This window comes from Cylas formicarius, unplaced genomic scaffold (assembly GCF_029955315.1).
Source record: "Cylas formicarius isolate icCylForm1 unplaced genomic scaffold, icCylForm1.1 PGA_scaffold_2__14_contigs__length_35257938, whole genome shotgun sequence".
In the NCBI taxonomy this organism is placed as follows: Eukaryota; Metazoa; Arthropoda; class Insecta; order Coleoptera; family Brentidae; genus Cylas; species Cylas formicarius.
The window spans coordinates 10,194,190-10,220,940 of NW_026844319.1; the positions used below are offsets into that span (position 1 = coordinate 10,194,190).

The 26,751-nt window shown below is 33.0% G+C and overlaps 1 protein-coding gene across 2 annotated transcripts in view; it reads left to right on the forward strand.

Moving 5' to 3' along the window:
• LOC132698263 (BTB/POZ domain-containing protein 8) overlaps positions 1-26,444 on the forward strand; it is a 57,825-nt gene extending 31,381 nt beyond the window's left edge. For both annotated transcript variants that reach the window (XM_060664233.1, XM_060664234.1), the window contains exons 4-9: positions 10,260-10,449; positions 15,394-15,587; positions 15,642-16,051; positions 17,327-17,845; positions 21,698-21,960; positions 26,313-26,444. In XM_060664233.1, the coding sequence (XP_060520216.1) occupies positions 10,260-10,449; positions 15,394-15,587; positions 15,642-16,051; positions 17,327-17,845; positions 21,698-21,960; positions 26,313-26,404 (1,668 nt within the window). In that variant the 3' untranslated portion in view covers positions 26,405-26,444. The remainder of the gene's footprint in view (positions 1-10,259; positions 10,450-15,393; positions 15,588-15,641; positions 16,052-17,326; positions 17,846-21,697; positions 21,961-26,312) is intronic.
• Positions 26,445-26,751: the final 307 nt, after the last annotated feature.

Below are 26,751 nucleotides of genomic sequence, written 5' to 3' on the forward strand. Positions count from 1 at the left end.
GAAAAGTACCAAATATTCAGATTCTATAACACTACTCGTTCAGTTGTAGTGTACAACTGAAACTTTTCTTTCGTGTTACGTTTAAACTCTTATAAAACTATATATTTTTTTATGGAATAGCCTGTATACTATACCGTCAACTAAGATAACACTTTAAAAGTTGTTTTTAAAATGGTTTACGATATTTGACTTAATTTTCATTTAGGAGTTTCATTATTTGTTTTGACGTCTTTGTTAGGCCATTTTGACAGAAACAATACCTGTTAAACTGTTTAATATTTAATATCTACTATATGAACAATAACAAGAATTAATAATATATTTATTTAATTCTTGTATTTGGCCAAATGTTGAAAGTATCATATAACCTTTCTTTTTTTTTAATATAGAACACATTATGATTTACGATATTTAACTTAATTTTCACTTATGAGGCAATAGTTTCATTATTTGTTTTTACGTCTTTGTTAGGCCATTTTGACAGAAACAATATTTGTTATACTGTTTCATATTTAATTTCTATGATATAAACAATAACAAGAGTTAATAATATATTTATTTAATTATTGTATTTGACCAAATGTTGAAAGTAGCCAATAGCCGTTTTTTATTTTTTCTAAGCTTCTATAGCTTGATTAATCCTTTTAGAATGATTGCTGTTTATATTATTTATTTCAGTCCTAATTCCCTCTTATTTTTGAAATGACCGCATAAAAAAGTGTCTAGAACCGTATGGTATTAGCTGCCCATATCGCTGTTCCGTGTCTTCCAATCCATTCTCTACATTTATTGTTGAGATAGTCTGTTGCTCCAGCAACATTGTGTGGAGGCGCTCCATCTTGTTCCAAATAATTTCACCAACTTTATTATTATTATTATTAGTCTATTATCTATAAACTCTTCTACTTCTTCTGGTATCTATCACCTGATAATGCACCTTTATAAAATATAGGTCCTACAACTTTGTTCTTTTTAATTCCACACCAAGCATTAACAGAATAACGCAAAGAACGTTTGAGTTCGAAATATTTTTCTGTATTCCAATAGTGCAATTTTTTTCTGTTTCGCACCCCTTGTGTTGTGAAAGAAGATTCGTCTTAGTTTTTCTGGCGTAAGCTTACAAAATATTAGTCTTTGTGTCTTATCTTCTTCCTTGAGGTCCTGCACATTCTTGATATTTTAAAAGATGCCACTTGTTTTTTGTTGATTCCTTGCCACTATCAGAAAACAACAAAAAACAATGTTCCTCTTATGAATTACGCAAATATGTGTAATGAATATAAGACTGTTCTGCATCTTGCCGCAACTGCATTTTTGTTATTTAATATATATATATATATATATATATATATATATATATATATATATATATATATATATATATATATATATATATATATATATATATATATAAACACTTTTTTTCTATCAAAATTGCTTAGTTAAGACTGCGAAACTGTCATAGTAATAGTTAATTATCAAAAATAGGCATGTATGTATGTATATGTACACTTTGATTTAAACTAATTAAGGGATTATGGTGCCCTGTGAAGCTTAGGAACCAAAGGAGTTTGTACTTTTCAAATTTAAACATTATTTTTAGTCTTACGATATCATAATTTCCATTGTCATGCAAACAGTTATCGAATTTTTCGCTACAAAATCATCAATAACTACATCTAGTTCATTTTTCACGAAACGCGGAGGTCTTAAACTCTATCGCAATAAATTATTTATTATGTATTATCCCTAAAAGAAATATGACGGTTTCAGAAAATATTCATTGGACTTATAAGTGTCTAGGTTAAGTGCGCACATTTTTAGAAAAGTATTATTATAAAGTGGTTGTCCTCCCTGAAAATAAGGGTCTAGGTTTAGTGCGCAAATTTTTAGAAAATTATTATTATAAAGTGGTTGTCCTTCCTGAAACCAGTAGAGGTAGCAAGGTATTAAGATATATGCCACGCGCCTCTAGCTGTAGCTTTAAAATCTCAAGGCAACAATGCTAATTTCAAGACGATGATGTCAATGTAACGGCTTCTCTCTGTATAGCCCTACATAACGATTATTCGTTATTACCAAATTACAGCAATAATCGCGTTCAATGTGCGAAATTTTGGAAGGACAGTACTGGCGAGTACTGTATTGTTGCCGTTAATTGGCCAATCGTTGGAAACTCCATCGTCATTGAATGAATAGAATTGCCGGTCGTTCCGTTCTCCCGAGACTCTCGTTTATTATTAATCCGGTTAATTAACGATAAAAATCGATCACATTGTTTTCGGGTTATAAAAAAACTTTCTCTGAACTTAATTAGCGAGGGAACCCGCGGTGTGCGATATGAGGACGAGAAATGAATTTAATTCGTATTTGTTTTTGCATTTTCTAGAACAGGTTCTTGAAGAATTTTGTGTGATTTTATTTTTACGAATTCCGTTGTAAAATTTTTAGATATTGAAACTTATTTCATTTTAAATTTGCATAGGTCCCAATTTTTTTACTGAAATTTGAAAATACTTGTTTTATTACGTAGGATGTTCCGCAGTGACCTGTATCGTTCCATTATGGGAAAACTTAACTACCAGAATATGGTACGTATTATAATAATGTGATAGAGGTCATCCGGTTAAAATATTTTATGATATTATTTGATGCAGGATGTTTCCTTGGGTAATAAAATATTGTCTAGTATCTCCCCACTAATTAAATTGAAACCCGCTTTTGGCTCTCGTTAAGATAAAAGTGTGTACCAAATTTGGATGAAATATCTCAATAGATGTTCTGTATTTCGTACTCTTAACTTTGAATAAATTTTTATTTGTTTTACTCCTAGAAATCAGGAAAATCTTTTGTTTCTTGTACTATATTCTATATATTATTATGATAATTTTATTTGTTGGTACTAAAAAACTTGACCAAGATATTTCGAATATTATATCATTTTAATAGGATAGCATAGGATAATTTATTTATAAAAAACTGCATTTTTAAGCGGCAAACTAATTGGAAATATATTATTTATTTAGTCAGCAATTCAATTACTTCCAAAAATCTCCTAGGGATAAACAGTATTAGAGGTCTGCAAGTCTCTAGGGAAATGTTGGTCCAAGCTTCTCTTCTTCATTTAGCGATCATCATCTTCCACAGATTTTCTATTGGCCCTGTAAAACATCTAAATAATTATACTGTAACCAAGCAGTGACCCTCCTAGCAGAATTTTCAAAGTACTGATAATTTTTTTTTTCTACGTATGGTTGCATCACGCTTACCAGTACGTTGATGTATTCATGCTGATTCATGATACCAGTTATTCCATTCCAGCAGAAACTACCCCATGCCATGATACCACCTCTAAATTTCACTGTTTTCATAGTGTAACGCGTGTCATATTCTTTATTTCGTCGGCATCAAATATAACGTTTCCTATCAGAACCAATTTTATTTATTGAACTGAGGCGGCTTTTACTTGATGAAAATCCATTTAACAAAATAAATAACAACTAAAAGTTCAGATTTTCACGAAATTATATATATTCACATGACAATTTCGTGAAAATCTGAACATTTGGTTCTTATTTATTTTGTCAATTTTCTTTTGGATTTTCAGTAAAAACTGCTGTCCAAGTGTCAACCCTTCATCTTGAGCGTGTACTAGATTCTGTCCTTCAACCGCATGTAGTTTACATATCTGAGACATATTTAACGAAATTAATATTACACGAAATAGCGTTGAAACAAAATTTGAATACGCTTTGACTGAATTAAAGGTAAATAATCAAAAGTATCTTGTTGGCTGTTTATACAGGACACCTTCGCTGGAAAAGTCAATGTTTTATAGATATGTTGGATGAATTGTTGCATAGGGTAACTAAGCCATCAACTTTAGCTTTTATATGTGAAAACTTCAACGTCCATCTTAAAGATGCGCAATGTAAAGACGCATTAAAAATTATTCATTCCATGGAAGGTCAATTTCTTCGAGATCTCTGTAAAAGATGTATATTATAATATCTTTTAAAGACCAGAATGTATTTACACGGTACAAAAGCATTAAAAAAACTTCACGAGCAAAAAATTAAATTAAGCAAACTTATTACGCTAATTTGTCCTCCAGATCAAATAATGTTTCACACATAGCATGGACAATCAGAAAAAACAATTCTCATACTTCACAATGCCACGAAAAACAACCAGATTGTTTTGTTGATGAGAAGGGGAACCGATTCGTTAACTATCAGAAAGCTGTTGAGAATTTTATTTTTATTTTTTTATGGAATCTGTAAACAAAATAATAAATAAAAATAAATCACCAATAAAAACAAAAAAATATCAAACATTAAAATAATAACAAACTCACTTTTTTTAATCCTTTATGAAGAGCATGAAATATTCGACGTTATTTTGTTTGTTACTAAGAAGCGGGGATGGGATTCCGTGCTCTCTTATCGAGTTTGTTACTGACAGTGTGGTAGCCCTCCATGACGTATCAGGTTAAAGACAATTATAGTCCCAGTTCATAAGGGGGGAGACATTTGATGTCTAATTACCGGGGTATATGTCTATTGTCAGTTTTCTCAAAAACTTTGAAAAATGCTTTTTTAAAAGATCAGAATGATTTTTTAATAAAGAATTTTTTTTAAGTGGCCATTCGACAGAGGAAGCTATAATGTCTTTATATAATTTTTTTATCTCGTTGCCTCTCTTTTTTGATTTGAGGAGAGCTTGATGATGTGATAGGTATAGAATTAATGCTCGATAAATTCTATAAGAGCGGGATGCGCGGAAATATTGTTTGATAAAATCTTACCGTACTGGAAGAGAACAAAAAAAAACAATTTAAAAAATAATTACATCTCAGTTAGTTCATCTTATGCTCCAGTTATCAGTGGAGTACCTCAAGAAAGCAAATCACTTTTATTCATAATTTTCTTTGATAATATTATGCAGGAATTTCCTAGTCATTATGTTGCTGCATACGCGGACGATGCGGTCGTCACAACCTCATATGCTAGTTTAGATATTTTATCCAACATATCAAAAAATAAAATGATATTTTTTTGCAATGAAAGAGGACTTACTTTAAATGAATCGAAAACAGAAATGATGCTGTTTAGCTAGACAGATTTAAATAAGAGTATTCTTGTTAAATTAAATAATAAAACGGTTAAACAATCCAGAGTTGTGAAATATCTGGGAGTTTTGACGAACACTTTAAGTGAAGTAATTAGGTTGATGCAGTACTTAGAAAACTGTCAGTTCATGCGTATGTACTTTGGCAATTGCGATATAAAGTTGATGTTCAGCTTTTGTTACTTTACTATTACGACTACCTACAATCCTACTTGTCATATGCAATTGTGTGTTCGGATAACTGTGTCAGGAGCGTGAGGTGTTCACAGCACAAAAGAGAATACTGAGGATTATTTTATTTACTCTTGCAAAACGTTATTTCCTAAAGTAAATTTAATAACGTTCCCGTCTCTATATATTATGCATGTAAAAAATAATACATCAGATTACTCTGAGATGAGAAACGGTCAATATGATTTTATGGTCAATTTTAACTTGATATTGCCTAGGTAGGGTGGCTAAGGTAGCAAATAGCCCGATAGTTCTACCAGTTAAACTCTGTAATAAACTTCGCACTGAGGTTAAAAAAAATACAAAAGTGTACTTAAAAATAATTTAACCAAAAATGCTTTTTATGCTATAGAGGAATATCTAGATTACAACGTCTCCGAGCTTGTCTTGTCTTGTCGTTAAATACGGTTTTCCTATGGAGATTAATAATAAATTATCTTTCATTTTCGTTACAAACTTATATTACCCGTATCTGCCGATATTCGGGGAAAGATTTGACCACTATTTATTATATTGAGCACTCACTAAATCTCTATGGTAGCGATATTCAATCTCATAATAAGCCCACTAGTTTACCTTTAAAAAATGTAGGTTTTTTATGCTTAATAGGAAAATAATAAATATACATCCCAACAATAGTCAAAATAAAATAATATTCGAAATATCTTGAAAAAAGTTTTTAGTACCACCAATTAAAATAATCGTAAGGTATCGTTTCCAATTAGTTTTCCGTCACTGTATCTCATAATTTGGAAGAAAAAAAACTAGTTTGTCATTCTGCATAAAAATCGATTCTTGCGTTTCTCTTGCGAGGTGGGCAGTTCTTGATTAAAATTATTTAATAATTACAACAAAACAATCTTGAAATATATCTTCCTTAATTCGTTTAACTTCGTTGTTCAGTAGAGCTTGGTTGCTGCAGATAGTCTTCACTCTTGAATTATTCCTCGTTTGGTTGTTGCTGAGTGGTTGATGATGCGTTTAGTTATTGGCCTGTATGGTTTCGGTACACGGAGGTATTAATCGAGGAATGGTATTGCTCCGGTTTTCTCTATCTCGATTGTGAATTTTAGAGACGGAGTGATGCCATTAACTTGATGGAGGACATGTTGTAGCTGTTCCCAGACTTTGTCCCATATTGTGAAGATGTCGTCGATATATCTCAACCAACGTTTAGGTTTGTTAGTTGTTAATTTGATAGTTTCTTCCTCGAACCATTCCATGTAAATATTTGTTACTACCGGTGAATATGGTGATCTCATCGGCAAGCCATCATTTTCTACTTAGAAATGGTCTTTCAGTTCAAAAATACGAATTACGTAGGCAGCAATCCAATAGTTCCATGATGTCTTCCAGTGGTAGTGCAGGTCTTTGTGACAATGTTAAATCTTCTTGAAGCTAACAATCCCTAGAGCTGCGTCCAAAGGTACGTTAGTGTATAGGCTTTCTACATCGAAACTGACAAAATAAGGGTGTTGTCTTTATTATATCAACAAAGTGGGCAGAGTTCTTGGCGAATGACTGCGATTTTCCTTGTAAGGGGTTATCTCCAACAGATATTGAGCCAGCTTATTTTCTAGCGAATTTCTGGAATTTGTAATTGGCCTGTGTGGCATGTCAGGTTTGTGGTTCTTTGGCAAGCCGTGTGTGGTATGCTGTGGTGTGGTGTGGTGCTTTCCACAATATAATCCCTGTGTTTACTAATTATTTTGTAAATTATTTTTTCCAGTAACTGTGTTGGTTAGTAGCCTGTATGTTCCTTCTCACAATAATTTGACTATTTTATTATCGTAATCAGTGGTAATTAGGATAACGGTAGCAGTTCCTTTATCAGATGGAAGTACCTTAATAGTCTTTTGCTTCATTTCTCCATTCTCGTCATATTGTTCGTTGGCTTATTTTTTTATTGCTTATTTCATGCAGAACCGGAAGTTCTTTAGGTGTTTTGGCGAAATTCAGTCCTTTTTCCAGGAGGTTTCCTTCCACAACCATCAATGTTTCGACGACTTATATATAACAGTGATTCTGCTGGGGTGGGAAGTAACTGATCCGTTCGGTTGATTGACGCCTCTGTTGTTTCCTGTCATGTTTGATCTGCATGTTAATTTTATTGAAAATAGGTTTTGTCTTCGAAAAGAAGTTCTTTCATTTCTTCAAAGCGTTGGGTCGCGTCGACTAAGAGTATTGCCTTTATCCAGCGGTGGTGATTGAGTTGACTGCGAACCAGCGCGCCACTGTCCCTAGCTGTGCATAGACATTTCTTTGGCAAGTGTAATGCTTACTCGTTCGTCACCAGTGCCGTGTCCGTGTCGGGATTCCAATGTTTCTCTAAAATGCTGATAAATTCGTTCGTCCGCTCAGTTTCCACCTGATAGCGGCTAGTGATACTTTCTAGCCGAAACGTGTTAAAAAACGTTTTTGCATAATGGAAGTTCTAAACACCAGTATTCAGCAGAATTAATCCTTGTCTACCTTTACAGAAACATTCTCATAAAACATTTAACCTTGTGTTCTCACTAGTTTTTAAACGACCTGGCCGTAGACGATCTTTTCTATGCCCCGTTTTTATAAATTTTCTATCAATGTTATTCACTGTGGATATTGTAATATGTATTTCTGGATATTTTGGGTTAAACAAATTACAAACTTATGCTTGTATTCCGGTTTGGTCTCCATATTCAAATTCACTGGGTTTCATTGAGATGCGTCATATTCAATTTTTGTACTGATGGAAATGTAATTGTAACCATTTAGTACCAGTAACTAGCTACTTGCTTGTTCATTTCATTAATTGCATGAATAAAATAAAAGGAAATTGGTATCAACATTACTTTTTGAATCACCCTATATATTTTATGTTTACTGCAAAACATGGACAAATCCAAATAAAAAATCCAACAGCTGATTTTTAATGAATTTTGTTTCATATTTTAACCGTTCACTATAGTGTGCGACATGTTGATAAACTTATTTCATAATATACTAATATCCCAATGGTAACAAGGAAATTACGCGGAATTCTGAAGGATTTAAGTAATTAAAAGAGTTACAGTGTACAGGGTGGCCCGTATATGAAGGACGTATACCTTATGTCGAAAGCTACGGGGGTTACCAAAATTTTTTAAATATTTCTATTAAAATTACCTTTTTTTTCCTATTTTTTTATATACAAAGTGGTAAAAAAAAGATATATTTTGTTAAATAGAACACTCTACATTTTATTACATTTTTTGATAGTCCTTTCCAAAACAAATTCAACGATATAATGGGTGTTTTTTTTCGATGTATAGAACTTTAAGTTGGCATTACTGTTCAAGATGGTGACCGATTTAACAGCTGTCAAGTGATTTATTCTCAGTTTGGTTTGGCAATTCATCATGAATAGACTCACGCCTGAACAACGCTTGCAAATAGTGCAATTTTATTTCTAAAATAATGGTTCTGTGCGGAATACGTATCGCGCACTACGTCCATTTTATCGTCGACAAAATCGTCCATCGGAGCAGTTAATTCGATTAACCATGGAATGTTTTCGCACCACGTTTACTCTTATTGATAACTCGCATCCCCAGAGACGCCGTACGGTGCGTACAGAAGAAGCTATTGCTGCTGTAGAGCGTAGCATTGAGGAAGACCCGAATGAGTCCATCCGCCATCGAGCACAGGAATTGAATCTGTGTCCATCCACTTTATGGAAGATTTTGCGGAAGGATCTTGGTTTACGTGCTTACAAAATTCATCTCGTACAAAAATTGAAGCCAAACGATCATCAAGTAAGGCGTAGATTCGTCGAATGGGCCCAAAACGAGATTGCCGATGTTCCCGATTTTCATAAGCGAATTTTGTTTAGCGATGAAGCGCACTTCTGGTTGAATGGCTACGTCAACAAACAAAATTGCCGCATTTGGAGCGAAGCTAATCCTCAAGTGTATGTCGAAACACCGTTACGTCCAGAAAAACTGACTGTTTGGTGCGATTGCACCAGTCCATACTGGTGGAATCATTGGTCCGTGTTATTGCCGATATACGGCCACAAGTGTTGGAAAAAGTCATCGAAAATTGGACGTCCAGATTGGACTACATCCGCGCCAGCCGTGGCGGTCATATGCCAGAAATCATATTTAAAATGTAATGCCACAAGATTATCTTTCGGATAAATAAAATTTATGGCAATTGAATAATCCATCGTTGTTTTAGTGCAACTTAAAGTTCTATACATCGAAAAAAACACCCCTTATATGACTGTGATGCACCGTTTCGAATTTATTAACGATCATCTTCAGAATTCGGGTTATGTTTAAATCATAATTGTTGGGTTGCTTATTAACTTTTTAAGCTTTTTTTCATCTATTTTCATTTATTATGTTTACGGAAAAAATGCTTTTCTTCAGGCAATGATGATCAAATTTAAAATGTTTTTTCGCAAAATGATACTTTTCTCAATTTTCTTAAATGAAACACCCTGTATATTATTGGATTTTCAAATACTCACTTTAATAGCAATTTCAGTTATATAACATAGTAGTGTCTGACATACTCATATATATCGTTGAATTTGTCTTTGAAAGGACTATTTTTAGATAATTTTGTTTTACCACCTTGTATATATAAAAGTGACGGTTAGGAAAACAAAAGAAAGGTCATTTTAATAGAAACACTTTTGTATTTAATTTTTTTTCTTACCCCCGTAGGTTTCGAGATAAGGTATAGGCCCCTCTTAAATGGGCCACCCTGTACACTCTGCCTTCTGCCGTTTAATCTTCGCTAATAACGTTATGGTTTGTAATGCATAAAATTGTATTGTATTCTACCACTCTTAGCTTTTCTGTAGACATGATTCTCAGTAATTTTAATCGGTTTTTAATTTTTTTACTACATTTTGTTTTATTTCTTTTTAGGGTTTTTCGTACGAAACAGTTTATTTCTCGTTGTGCCACATATATAGCGGAGCGGCTCACGTACCTGATTCGATTAGTTTAGTCGAATTGTCGTCCCTGGCCGACATGCTGGGATTAGAGGGCTTGAAGGAAGTCGTCGAGCATGCGCTCAAGCAACGTCATTGCCATAATTTTCATAAACCATGCGCTGGTATGTACATAAGTTAACCTGTTTTGTTTTTGGAAGTAAGTGTGTACAGTGGCGGGTAGTTAAACAAAAACTACCCAGAATTTTAATGTATGACTACTTTTTTGTAGTTTTTCATGTGATATTTATCTATTTATCTAGATATATACAACACATTCTACTCCAAATCAATCATCATTTATAAAAGAATTTAACATTTTTTTCTGATTAAACTCTTCTCAACGATCAAACACAGTGGTAAATGTATCATTGGACCAACATTCTGAGACAAAAAAATCAGTTCTTGCAAAAGGTTCCGACTTAGTCTTTTTCACATATCGAGTCTATCCTAAACAAACTGCCATCTCAAACAGCTAATGAAATTCTATTTGAAACCCCAAAAATCCTTTATAAAATTTGAACCTAGTAAATCTAATATTACAAAGCCTGAACGCATTGCTCCCTAACATATTCTTTAGAAAAATATTTAGCTTCTATCTTAAAACCCTTTACAGGGAAACTAACTTGTTTTGTAGGTAATGCCTTTCTTTTCATTGAATAAATAAAAACCATTACATTAAGTCCAAACGATATTCTGGTTAGTTTCGACATAGAATCCCTCTTTCCTAAGGCTGCTGAAACTCTCAACATTATTTGAGACATATTAAAATCCAAAAATGTGGAACCAAACCGTCTCATCTTAATTGAAAACAAACAAACGTCGGGAACTGCTATGGGTTCTATATTATCACGAGGCATCGCGAATATATTTATGGAAGCCTTCGGGGAGAAAGCCAACGACACCTTCCATCTAAATACAAAAATTATGGAAACGCTACGTTCATGATACTTTTGTTATTTTGCCTCATGGTCTAGCATACATACATACATACGTGTTACCTTTGAATTAGAATCTAATAATAATGTCCCATTCTTATGAATAGAAATTCAGACCTAGAGAAAACTTACGCACACAGACATGCATTGTCACCATCGTACCCAGAAATTATCGGTTATCAACTCTTTTGTTTACAGAGCCGTATAAAACTATCTCAACTCGAGTCGTTGAACTAATTTAAATTAAAAATCACAAAATACATTTCATCACAACCTTCCAAATACAATCAGTCCAAAAGCAACCCCACCAGGGGTGTGGGGGGGGGGGGCATAACTGGTGATTTTTATTAAGAAATAATGTCAAAACCAGATTTACCACTTGTCCAAAAATCTCTCAGCATCTGCGATCCCTCAAAGACAAAATTCCGTTTGAGATAGCGGAAGTTTACAGCATTCCATGCATATGCGGCAAACAATACACGACAAATAATCTCGTCAGCAGTTACCGAACACAATCCCGAAACCGGATCTAAAATTTTATTCAGTGAAACTAAAATTCTTGTAGTTTAATCAATTCTTTTAGAAACAACCGGACGGAAAGTATCAATTAGACTCAAAGAACATGCAACAGCCTTAAGACTACTACAAATTAACTCATCAGCAATTACAGCAAACCGGATATCAAATCTTATTCGATAAAACTAAAAGAAAAATCCGAGAATCTATAGAAATCTATAAGCAACCAAACAACTTTAACCGCGACTCAGGTCTTTACCTTTTTCCAATGTGGAAATCATTCATCGGAGACAATGTTCATGCCCCTCCTTTAGCTCTGCCCCCTCAAACAATATATAAGCAGGTAATGCTAGCTAATTTCAGTTAAGTTCTGAAGAAGCCAACAGGACGATTGGCGAAACGTCAGCAAGTTTTATTTATAAAAAATCGACGTAGGAGGAATCCAGAAAACTTTTAAACAGTTTTTTTTTTTTCAAAAATCAATGGTCGACAAATTAAAAACGAATTCTATCTATTTAATTTTTACAATAAAAAAAATCAGTATTTAGTAGGATAACCTTTAGCTTCATCTACCGCTGGATAGAAGATCCTTTGCACAGACATTGAATGGGATGAAATATTAAGCTTCTTGAATACCCTTCACTAATTTGTCCACGTTTTTAAGCTGCTTTGGTTGAATCATTTTCTTAAGATCATTCCACATATTTTCATTCGGGTTCAGATCTGGACTATATGAGGGCCATTTTATTTCATCAACGAGGTTTTGCTGAACCACCTTCTTACTGACCGTGCCCTATGTTTAGGGTTATTGTCTTGTTGAAATTTCTAGGTCACATCACATCATATGTCCATTATTCCATGTTCTTCTAATAAGTTTGTCCAAACCCATAGCATGACACACCACCGTGTTTAACAGTCGATTTTGTGACCCGTGGATTCAATTCTTCATTGGGTGGTCATTTCATATCTAATATCTACTGCTGTTACATGGGGCGACTTTGTCGGCAGAATGGTACGTATTCTCTTTTTCGGGTGTCATTCTAGAATCTTTCTTGCTAGGTTCATTTTTAACAGTATCGTGAGTATTATAATGTAAATCGTTTTTATTTATTTATTTTATTTTTAAATTGGTTGTATATAGACTTACAATGTACAATATATAATACAATATAGGCTTACAATGAAGTATTTTAGAACAAAATAGGAAAAACTGTATCATTTTTAACTTGCTGGCCGTCTCTAATTTGTAAAACGATTAGTTAACAAGTGTCTTTGCATTTTGTGTAGAGAATAGAGTGTTCAATTTGAAATTTGCATAATTATTTTTTAATAAAGTTTTCTATTTTATTCGCTAGAAGTTTCAAACTAACCAAGGCTTATCGTAGGGTGTTTTAAAATTTAATATCAAGATTTTCGAGATATTTTTGCATTTTAAAGTAAGACTTTTTCTTTATAAGCAAATGAATTTTCGGTTTTGTTTAGTAACTTTTTAGTACCTTAAAATTTATTCACATCTGCGATGTTTATCGAGAAAAAAAATTAAAATCATTTTTTGGAATTCACTAATTCTAATTGAAATATCTTAATGAAACAAAAGGTAAGAATTGGGGCTTGGCTGTTAATTTCATTTTGAGTTTTTGGTTGATATTCAAGTAGTAACATTGTTTTACAGTTATTTTGTGTATTCTTTTTAAACCTTGAAAATCTTCTATATCTATAATATATATACTTCATTTTGAAACACACTGTAAATCTATATTTATAAATTTTTATTTATTTTCCAAAACATAAATAGCGCAGCTAGACCTATTACACAGCTAGGACACTGAATCCCTACTCCCTTACATCTGCAGAATTCGCTTTACATAAGTAACATTTTTCTGGACTTTACTTTTAAGTAAGCATAGTGCCGTATTAGGTATTAAAGTTAGAGGTACTTATGTATTGCTGAAAATTGTGCCATTCTCTGATTTGGTTAATTTTTCTTAAAGAAAATAATTTGTTTTATCCATGATTATACATACATTCTTAATTATTATAATTATACGATTGGTATATTAGGAAATAAGAAACTTTTAATTTTTTATTTAGGTATGGTTTATATTTCCGATTATATAAAAATACTTTACATACTTATATTTAGAAGTTAAAGAACCTGGAAAATTATAGGAAAAAAATAAGTTGACCTATCTGAAATCCATTAAATTGTTTATAATATTAGTAGTATTGAGAATATGTTTATTTTAGTGGATCCAGATAAAATGTTACCTAAGAAAATTCAATTATAAACAAAGGAGTGTGAGTTCAAAAATGTTGAAACATTTGTTTTGATTTTTGAGTTTCTTTTAGAAGTATATTTATTAATAATATAGGGTTGATTTAACTGGAGAAATTAATAATATATTATGATATTATATCATATAGTATTTTTTGTAAAACCCAAAAATCGCGGAATTACATATTGTAAATTTTTTTTTATCAATATACTTTAATAACGTTTTTCTAGTTTGGCGGTTATCTTTAAATTTAGCACAGGTTTTTTTTAGTATTTTAGTCCAAATTTGACGTCAGACCCTTAAGATTAAACGGATACTCCATGTTTTTTACAAATTGTTAGAGCTCACAGTTCAAGGCGAAACATGAGTTTTGTTCAAACAAATTTAACAGTAGATTTTGACAGTGTTTTAAACAACTTACAAAAAATAACTTAAAACTATTATTAACTAGCTGTTAACTAAAAACTAAATTAAACTAAAAATGTTAAAATTTGCAAACAAAATTTTTTTTGGTCTCCTATAAAATCAAAAATATAGAGTAAAATTCCACTTTCACTTAAAGTAATGTGGTAGTCTAGTTATGATAATATTGGAAAATGTACAACGAATTTCCATTTTAAATATGTCTTGTAAACATTTGGTTAGCAGTCGTTAAAACTATGTTTTGTGCAAATAAACCATCAAAGTGTTTTGGTATTATTTACAAATCTTATGGATTCCTTCTGCTTTGCTTGTAGATAAATAGAAATAGCTGACGTATCGCCAATCATCCTGTTGGCTTCTTCATAGCTTAACTTAAACTGTAACTACTGATAAGTTTATTTGTAGTGGTCCTAAAGCTCTCATGTTCTTTTAGCCTAGTTGATATTTTTCGCTCAGTTTCTCTAATATATGATATGATATAATATATATGCATGTATTGTTGTACTTTTAACCAATCAGTCATCCGAGACAATAGTTAAGCTAAAGCTAAACAACCGACGAATATTTGTAAATAGTATTACAGTAGCTTGTGGAAGTTTCTTTGAAAAATTGAGTTGTTTCATTTTCCATACACAATTTAAAAAACAATTGTATGTAGCTCTCACTCTGTTTAGAAAAGCAAAAAAATCTCTTCTTCTTGCTGCACAAACGTGCCTTTATTTTCTCCCACTCATTGTTAATATGCTAACAGAACATGCAAATAACCAATCGAGACACTGCTGAGACGTTCTCTCCCGAAATGTGGAGTTAAACTAAGACTCATAAACATCATCCTAAAGTACCGAGGTGTGTGTAAGGTTCAGTTGTGTAAATAGCGTAGATAATAGAAAGCATAATGAGATTCGCAATTTGACAGGGTGTTGCACCGGAGTCCTAGAAGTCCTCCCTTTGGCGGCCGCTTACGGCCTCGACGATCTATATCAGAAGTGTTTGCATTGGATCACCCTGAATTTCGTGAGGGTGTGGCCGAGTCGCGCTTTCGCCAGCTTGCCGCGTGAACTTCGCGAAAAGTGCTACCAGCAGCACGTGATACACATGAGCCCTGACAAGGTGTGAACCTCCCAAACAGTCCTTTTTGCGCATCTCACTTACTTTTATACGCAGGTTTTAGAAACGATGGCAAATTGCGACAAAGTGCTAATCACGCTCCCGGCTTTGAGATGGGCGGAGCCCGTGAACCAGCTGGTGTTGCAGCTTGCGGACGCTTGTCATTTGTACCACAGGCAACATTTTGCGTCGGTATTGGCTTCACCTTCATTCCACTCTCTCGATTCGGGATTCGGATTCGGCGCGTGCCAAGTAGAGGATCAAATGTTGGCGGCCGCTAAGAACTTGAGCGCCGAGCAAGCTTGCAGGAGTTACGCTCGCATCTGCAAGATGGTGGATCAGCACTGGTCTAGACCATTTGCCGATTTGCTTAACAAGATCAAACTGCAGCTCGAACAGTGCTTAGTTAATCAATCCGACAGACTGATTAGGAGTCACGCTTGGCTCAGATTAGATACAGCATTAAGGTGTGTCGCTTGTATTTTATTCATAATTATTATTATATTATAATATCAAAACTCGACCACTTATCATTGCTCTGATAAGTAGTCGAGTTTTTGATATTATACTTTCCAACCTAAGCGCTCCCCAGAATTAGCTCTGACTGGGTTTATAAATTATCAGCAGCTTTTTAAACGACCTCTCCTCACTTATTCATAAAAAAAGATTGAAAGCATTTATTTTTGATAATGAGAACAATTTTTTATTATAATGAACTTGACTGCCACTGTTTCTTGATTATTTAGATTGGTGTCCATAAGTGTTTGATGTTTTTATTTTATCATGATGAAATTAAATTGGTTAATAATAATAAGGTTGTCGACGATTTTGTGAAGATCATATACATATGCTCCATTTTTTACAAATCATGATGAAAACACTAAATTACCATTGCTTTCAACATATTTCTACAAGACTTACTCAATCTTACAGGAAAATAAAACGGAATATGCAATGGATATGATGTACCTCAAAAGGCATGGGTTTTTTTTGTTGTATATTAATAATATAAAGGTGGACACGACAGTCTTGGTGCTTCCATTACTTGTTGCAGATGATATCGTTTTCGCTTCACAGGAAATATGTTCAATAAATCTAGTCCATTTTTGTGCTATTTAATAATTATAGCAATTTTAGGTTTTTTGCTACGTTGCCGGAAGTAAATTATACTTGTGTAGATTTTGTTAATGGGAATTTCTAATTTTTCTTTTCTTTTTTTATGACATAAAACATGTCTATTTCTATAAAGAAATTTTTTGTTTGGTATTTATCGTGATTTAACGCGGAATGTCTCATTAAGAAATGTCAAATCATTTTAACGATAAATTCATAGATTTTCCCAAAAAATCAAATATACATGATTTTTGTACTGATCAAGCGTACAGAATGTGTGAAGTCAGCTTCATTACTCAGAGTTGCCAGCCATTTCGAACTCTTTACTACTTTAGTTACGGCTTTGATAGTTATCGGATGTTTTCGGTGTATTTGTCAAAATTTTTGTTTTTCAGCTCTGACAGAGAATAAATTTGCGTTTTTTTGCAAAAATGTGCCAAAAAAAGGGTCATACAAAAAGTGTAATATACAATTGTTGATAAAAAAAAGGGGTAACTTTATCTCGTGTCATCTGGTATATACATGGTTGCATTAACTCAATCTTCTCGAACAACATGTTACTCTATTCAGCACACATATATCTTGACTCAAAAATGAAATACTAAAGCAGTTATTATTTTGATTTTCAGGACTAGAATAAAGGAACTGACTCCTACCAGTGAACCTCAAAGTCGACTACCTCGTGCCATGCCCATAAGAAACAAAAAGCTGCCTATCACGCATAGTCCGATGATCTCGTCATCAGACTCTTCCAGAAACTCGAGCCCGGCGACCAATCAGCTAGGCAAAACTAACAATAACTCCGGAAGTCCGTCGCTTAGGCGAAGCCTGTTGTTAGCGGCAAAAACTCCCCAAGTACCTCCGAGTCCGTCAGCCAATCGCAAAAGTACACTCACGCAACCGACGGCCGCTAGCGCGGCGAAGTCCGCTTCGTGCAGGACAGTGAGAACAGCGCCGCCGTCGGCGGTAGTCCAAAAAAATTCCCCTAGGATTTCGACGAACGGCCAAATCAGACCGTCCTCGTCTCACGGCTCAATGACCAGCAGCACTTACAGTCAAAAGTCGGTACCGTCTAAGCGGAGCTCGTCGTCTGTATCGCGAAACTCGAGCCTGGGCAAGAAGGACATGCCTTCCAACCTCTCATTTCGGTAAGCTGTTGTAATATAGTGACCCAATAGTAGTACAAGTTTGGAGACAAAACCTAATGAGGCAGTCGACCAAGCAAAATTGTAATTATTTTTTGAAGTTTATATATCCATCACTATGGCTGTGTTAAAAAACTGAATTTCTCTTGTAAAACTCCCCGTATAGATGCGAGAATGCTTAAATGATAAAAATAATTACAGTTTCTGTAACTCCAGAATAACTTGACGGAATTTCAAAATCTAAGTTTTGTTTAAGAAAAACAGCATTATGAGATTGATTAAGTTGCATCAGATAATATCGAATTGCAGAACATACAATTCTTAAATTGACAAACAATTCTTTGCTGTTATAAAAACAATTGATAACTAAATGTCTTTCAAATTTTATCAAAAGGAAATTGTGTAAGGAGTATGAATTTTTCTGTCGGAACACTGGACAAAAAAAAATTAGTTAATGTTTCTTGAACAAATCTGATTACACTTAAATTGTTCTTTTTCACCATTTTTTTAGATTCAATTAAAGAGGATCTACTACATAATCATTGAATTCACTGATTTCCCCTCAGACTCCTTTCAATGCATGTGCAATATATCTCCCATATGAGTCAGTTGTTTCATCAACCACAAGATAAAAATAATTTTCACCCACATTTTTTAAAGATTATTTATAGTTTGCCTGTAAAGGACATTACAACATTACCTTTACATACAGTTGACTCACCCTTTATATTAAATTTACAATATTTTATCAAAAATGATCTTAAATTGGAATTGTCCATTTTTTTAAGTAATTGGCTTCAATAAATACCTTACATAAGTCCTCTTTGAACTCTGATTGTCCGCTATTTTTTGGTTTTTCTTAAGGGCAATGTTGTATTATTTGTGGGGAGGGTTCCCCTCTTGCAATTTTCGCCCTATGAGCTGGTGTTTTCCTGATTTCATATGATGATCCACAATAAAAAATTTTATCTGATGAATCTGTAAAAACATTAAAGTTGTTAACATTAACTACCAATAATTTGCCGAAATTTTCTATTATACCAAAAAAATATCTTTCTTTTTTTTTTGCTATATACTGCAAAATGTGAAAATATGGTTTATACTTACAATGTTCGATTAAGTTGTACAAAACAAATTGGTGCCATCCCAAGTGAATTCCCGATAGCCCTTTATCCACGACATATGACATTTTAACAACCATTGGACAGAGAGAAACACATTTCCCTTTACAAAACAAGATAATAAATGTTGCCTTTGCCATCGAACAAAAAAACTTTTTCTTTTACTCGGCATACCTTATAGTGTGGGTTTATCCTGGGTAATTCTATGAATCTATTCACATATAAGAAAGCAATAAAGTACCTGAGCTGGCAATACAAACACGTGTCTTCTCGAAAACGGTCGGACTATTACATTGAATAATAATCAAGATTTTTCTTATAAGCGTCTTTTTTAATATTAAATATTTAATGCGGGTGTACTGTTTTTTTACAATATGCCTCGAGAAACTAACGCCGTCAGGTTAACTGATTCAGTAGCAAATCAAACTGTCAACTTTGTTTTTTATTTTATTAGGATACATAAAAATTCCGACCATTATTTTATTAATTTAGATAAAAAAAACTGTTTCGGATTATACGGATGTCAAAAAAACACTGTTAAGATTCCCATAAAAATAACTATCACTACTATAAACTAACATTTATTTCCATTTTTCGGTATTATAAACGACTAATTAATAGGGTCTTTTTTTTCTCCAAAATTGCGCTGATAATACATACTTTTTGGAAAACGAATTATCGGAATTTTTGGACAATTTATGTTTGGAAAAACATCAGAAACTATGGTTTGTAGATAATCGATGTCCTGCGCCTTCTTCTGGAATTATTATTTAATAGTTAAATGGATAATTTGGTAACAAATGGAGAAAATACTGATCCGCAATGGCTTCCCCGTTTGCCAGATATCACTCCATTAGATTTTTGTTATGGGCATTTTTGAAAAATTTATAGGGTTCGATCATTTATTTATTTAATCTCGGAAAGGTTAAGAAACGCTTCGATAATTTATTTTTAATTATTTTATTATTTCTTCCTTCTTAATATGGTTTATTCGTAATTTGTTAAAGTTTGTAATGTTTTTTATGGTTATCTGCGATTACATGTTTTCCTTTATTACTAGTAATAATTATTACTTAAAATACAAACTTTGCTATTTAAAGGACGATTTCTTAATATGCCTATTTTAATTATCAATGCTTTGGCTACTTAAAAATAATTTTTATAAATTTTTTGACTGTTATTAAATGTGGCTACAAAAGCTTGTGTTTCATTAAAAAAATAAAAATCTGTGTTAATTTTACAAATAAGATGGAATTGGAACAATAATTTAATATATTGATTTTGAATATTTTGCGACAGTATTTAAAATTATTGAAAAAATAATAATAATAAATAAATTTATCTTAGTAGGTCCTGTTTTGATATTAAGGCATAACTTTTAATTATGAACAATTTTCTTAATAACATCTAGCTCAATTTCTTGAAATAAGAGTGCTTTACTCTTGTGCGATTGTTGTGTTTTTTGTCCTAGTCTGTATGCCGTTTGACCTGCAATTATTTTAAGTGCACCTAATATGATTATGGAACATGCACTTAGCGCAGTTAGTAAAAGAAAATCCCTTTTACAAAGCTTCTGGATTCCACCTATGTCGGTTGTTTATAAATTAAACTTGCTGACGTTTCGCCAATCATCCTGGTAGCTTCTTCACAGCTTAAGTGAAACTGACTCGCATTCTGCTCTATAAGTGCTGCGGCGCTAAAGGAGAAGTATGAACATTGCCTCGGATTCTCATATTGGTGAAAGGTAAAGACCTGAGTCTCGGTTAGAAATGTTTATTTGCTTATAGAAAATTGATTACATTCAAGAATTTTTGTTTTATTGAATAAATGTCCGGTTTCGTGATTGTGTTCGTCAACTGCTCATGAGATAATCAAACGGAATTTTGTCTTTAACGGATCGAAAATGTTGATTTTTGGACAAGTGGTAAATCTGGTTTTGGCATTACATTTCTTAAGAATTTATGATATGTCTTAGCCATTTAAACTATATATACCCTAACATACGATTTATTTAATTTATTGAATTACAAACTAATTATAATTCTTTGATATTCCGTAAAACTCTCTATCGGAGTCACTGAACCCAAAATATCTGCTCTTGTCTCTAATAATTACCACATTAGAGATATTAAGCCTTTCACAAAATACACTTCACCACAACCTTCCAAAGACAATGAGTCCGAAAGCAACCCCACACTTGCCGCTGTTGTCCTTCCTTATATTCAAAACATCACTGCCCACATATCTAAAGTTCTTGAGAAATATAATGTCAAAACCAGATTAACCACTTGTCCACTATCCATATGCGGCAAAGAATATATTGGAGAGGCCGGACGAAAAATATCAACTGGGCTCAAAAAATAATCACGAAACCGGTCAAAAAATTTTATTCGATAAAACTAAAATTCTTGCATGTAATCAATTCTTCTGCCAACGAAAAATCTGAGAATCTATAGAAATCAAACATTCTTAACCCCGACTCATGTTCTTACCTGTCACCAATATGGGGGGAATCAGTCATCCGAGATAATGTTCATGCACCTTCTTTAGCTCGGCCCCCCTCAAACAACATATAAGCAGGTACAGAGTAAAATACGAGCCAGTTTCACTTTGGCTCTGAATGAGCAAGTTTGGCCACGCTGCTACCCCTAGTTTTCAATGAAAGGTAAATGCAAAACAATATATACATATCTGTCTCTGTTGATTGGGTATTGCAGTTAGAATGTAATTGCAGGAGACCTGAAAGTCGATCTAATTCACCTCTCAGGCCCGATAGCAGGACCAGCTCGCCCAGAAAGCACGACAGTAGGGTAACGTCACCAATAAAGGCGAGCGTCGCCTCGACCGTGAGAAGCGCGTCACTGACCCCGAGAACTGTAAAATCTGCGGCAGCCACTTTGAAGGCTAAACAATCCACTACAGTCACAAGGAATTCGCCCATCGTTACAAAAATAGACAACAGGCCAAAACCGCCCAGGAGACAAAGCAGTAATGAAGGTATTGTTTTGAAAGGGAAAAACCCTAAAAATAACCGTTTAAACCTTGTCGCTCTACGATAAACCGTCGCTTATGTAAAAAGTAATAACAGTATGGCAACACTAACCTACAATGCATTATTAAACAAAAAGTAGTTAAAAACATTTTTGGAAATTAACCGCAAACACTAAATTTATTGGGTTGTTCGGAAAGTCATTTCGTTTTTTTTGGGGAACATGAAAGACAGTTTTCGTATAATGAATAAATATTTTATTAAATTATATATTGGCCGTTCTGGTCCGACACCTTTTGTCATCTTTCTGGCAGTAACATAATTCCCCTCTCATAAAAGTTTTGGTCCTTGCTGGCAAAAAACTGGTTCAGGTGGTTTTTGACATCTTCATTTTCGACCGGCCTTCCAGACCGTGGTGCATCTTCGACATCAAAATTGCCGGATCGAAATTTTGCACACCAGTTCTGGCACTGGCGTACTGTTAACACGCCTTCTCCATACACATCCGTCATTTTTTTTCTCGCTTGGACAGCATTTTTACCTTTTCTGAAGTAAAAAAGTAAAATATGACGAAAATGCTGCTTATTGCTCTCCATATTTAAAAGGGCACCAACCAAAAACTACTGCGTAGAATTAATAGAACTTTTTCACACACAAGCCTTGCAATATCAGCTCTCAAGACATATAATGGTTATGCGGCTTAAGTGTGAAGTTGGTTTCGAAAAAACGTAATTAAGTCCTCTGACGGGAAAAAACGAAATGACTTTCCGAACAACCTTATAGTTTAGTTTAAAGTTTTAAAGTGTTGTTATTATACACTGAAAGAAATAGAATTATTACAAAAATAAAGCGAACATTTTTAAGTTAAAAATATAACTGACTAACCCACATAATAATTATAGGCTCTTAGTATGTGACAAGAATATACTGGCTTAGAAGAATATACTTAGAATATGCGTTTCTTTTGCATTGCGCAGCTCTTAAGAATATGCTACCGACTCCCAACTTCATATTCTATTTCCTCAGTAAGTACTGAACAGTATGTTAAATGGTATATGCATAAAAGTATATTTGCCATAAATGCATTAACAAAAATAAATGTTTTACAAACCAAAACTTTGTGTTTTGTAAAAATAATGTAAATTTTACAATGTCAATAAAATTACTACATATTTGCTTAAATGTGAAACCTAAAGATAATCAACACTTCTCAAATAATGGCAGAAAAAAATGCAATGTTGGGTTATAATTTTTAAGAAAATCACAAATTGTCATATAAAATATGACTACACAGTGGTTTTCTACATAAGCTGTAAAAGATATTGACAGAATGAACGTATTCATAAACACTCTGGATATATTAGAAAAAAAAAGAAAAAGAAAATTGCTCAAGCCAAACTAATTTAAATTACTTAAACAATTGTAAAATAAATGAGTTTCTCAGATTTCAAACTGTGTTCAATACAATACATAGCTTCAAGCACTGACTTTTGCTTTTCTTGCTATTGTTTTTTCAGTTTTCAGTTTTTTCAGTTACCTCCGTTCCTTGCATCTAAATAAAAATCATTAAAATTGAGATATAACACAACTTCCGCCCACTAAGACAATAAATATATTACCTAAAAGAATCCTAGCGAGTTTTAACATTTTAAATGCGTTCTTCCCTTCGGCTCTGTCCTATGAAAAGGAAACAGCAATTTGATCGGTCAATGTCTATACATCATTTTTGTCACTTTTTGTTAAAAACGTTTTTTTTTTCCTGAGTTTGAGTAATTCAATTTTAGAAAAATATTTTCTTATAAAATATTCATAGCAGCGTAGCATAACTTGCTTATTCTTATGTCCGTCTAACCACAATTCAATATGGACCAATCCCCCTTCATCTTTAATGGAAATTTTTTCATCTAAACTTTTTTTATGATTCTGTCAGCTTCATCAGATTATGAGGCTAAAATCCCGGCAATTCTTGAACGCTTTTGCCTTCCTTTCCAAAAGGCGTAAGTAAATGGCTACATTGGGTTTACTTTACTTGAAAAATCTCCACCGGGCGATGATACACTCTAGACACTAAGCACAAAAACCAATGAATTCCGAGAACATAGAACAATGCTTATAAGCAATCGAAAATAACAGTCTTAGAAAACTAATATTCAAAGATACCACTACTAGTTTCAGTTAGTCTTGCTTATTTATTTATTTATTCTTTCAACGGTTTACAAATTCAATATCAAATCAAACTCACTTTAACAAAATTTGTCTTAATTTAATTTTAAAGCTATTTCAAGGAACGCCGAGGTAATCAATGGTATTGTATTGATTTACAAAAGGGACCAGCCTATTTAAGGGCATATTCTGAGTATGACTTCCTCTAAATTCTTTCGAAGGGACATGAAAATTAAAACTTGTCAGAATACAAGGAGAACCAATAGCACCATTTATCACACAAAAGACAAAAAATTAATCCAGATATTTTCTGCGGTGCTCGAGAGTAGCTGATTGGACAAAAAATCTAAACAATCTTTTTATTTAGTTTAATTAGATTTAAAAAAAAACTGCCCCGTGAATTTTTGAAAGAATATATTTATGTACATATATGGCTCTAACAATGTTATTCGCAGTAGCCCTGCTGTTTGATCAAAATTAAAAGAGTTAAATAAAATCTACTCAAACGAATATTCCAAGTAGAACTTTCAAGAGTATTGCAAGTACATAAATAAGTGGAACATACTAATTAATTTTGTGTATATTCTCAAAAGATATATATGTATGTATAGCCATCAAGCTATTTAATAATATAGTGGCTCTACTACGGAATAAATTGATGCGCCGTGGCCGGCATTGATATTTTGATAGAGAAGGGAATGATTTTTCGCACATGCCTCTACATTTCACCCACTAACGTATACTTTGCACAATTTTTCTTTCTAAACGATTTTTACACACCATACTTACTTTTCCAAAACATTTATGGAAATCTAGGCATATTCCCAGAAAATACTGCCGTAAAAATGCCGCATCCACACTTATTCGACGATCTGTCAACAGTCTTGTTTTTGAACATCGTCATTGGTTTAAAAATGATTGGAAATAATTGGATCTCAAAAATTTTTTGCATCTTTGCTTCATATGTTCCTGTATTATCGGCATAGGTAGAGCCTTTATATCTCTTAGTCTAGTAGCTATATGTTAGCTGAACTTTAGAGAATGTTTTTTTTTGTGTATTATAAGAACCTACTACCGACATTCTAACCCGTATATACCGAAAAGTATTTTAACAGGGACTAGTTAATATATGCGACGAACATTGGATGTCATATGGGAATTTTATAAAAAAAAGAAAATATGATCAGTCCAAAACAAACTGTGTTTAGGTAACAAAAATAACCACCGTGATTTCGCTCGTTTGTTATTTTTGACAAATGACGGGCTGTAATTAACATGTGAGCAAGACGTCTCTCTTTTCTGAAAAGTTGTTTTATAGTTTCGGCAAAGGAAAAATGTTTTTTGTTTGTTCGAACTATGTGACATATTTAGGTTCTTAAATTCTTATTAATGTGGTTAAAAGTTTAACTGATGGTGCTGTTACAAAAGAAACTACAGGGCTAATCGGCATGTCATGTATTGTGTAATTAAATTAAAGAATACTAATAATTATTAGTTGATATTTTTCTTTGTCATTAAAATCGTAATTGTAATTACAGATTCATCATGTTTTTATTGCCACAAAAATACCATCCAATAATTTTCTTTGGCAATACAGATATGTGGATGATGTTTTTGCTGGTTTCACTAGAACGGAAAGACAACTACAGTCTTTTTTTAATCATATTATTAAACTTTCTGGATTTAACTGTAATAAAATTACAGATCAAATTAGATTTTTCCAATTTCCATAAACCCTCTCACGCGCGGACACAGTAATACATAATAACTCAAATCACCCTCCCACTACTTACTACTTTCCACAGAAAATTTAAAAAAAAAATTAAATATTATGAAACAAATAGCGTTTAACAATGGTTACAACCTCTCTTTGTTAGATAAGATTATAACCAAAAAACAGATAATTCTTAACTCTCTCCGTCCAATATTAAACAAAGAACCCAAAATTTATCTATTTATATACAATAGGCAGGCACACACTTGACACAACCAAACCCGTGAAGTACGATATCCCTCGTTCTGACCCCAAAAATTGGTTCGTTGTGTATGAAGTAGAAGGGGGGAGAGCTGGACTACTTAAATCGCTAACCAAAACTATGAATAAAATTGGTCAAATGAGTTGATTTTTGAGACAGTCTTATTTTTATAACGTAATACACTTCTTTTAAAGATAATTTATTTTGTTTAAATGTTACAGAGCAAACAAAACCCAGTGTTACAGTGCCCACTTTGCAAAGATCTGGGACATTTGTTAAGGAGGAGCCTTTAGTTTTAGGAAAGGCGGTATAATGCATTCCTTTACATAGTCTACTACCACAATTGTAACATTCCACAAGACTTTTTTTTTCTAAAAATTGCTTGTTAGTATTGACTGACATTGTTTGGGTTAACAATCCCATTGAAGCTTAATACTACTCTCGGGATTTTTGACCAAAATATGTTGGCTGTAAAAAAAATGTACCATAGACACCTACAGTTGCCCTAGTCAGGTTAGTAAGTATATATACGGATCTCTATATTGTATTAGTATTTATCGTTTTTTTTGTGATACTTTTTTTGTCTCAAATGCCCAAAACTTACAAGTTTTTTTGCAACATTTAGGAACTATGGATAAGTTAGAATATGATTTATTTTTA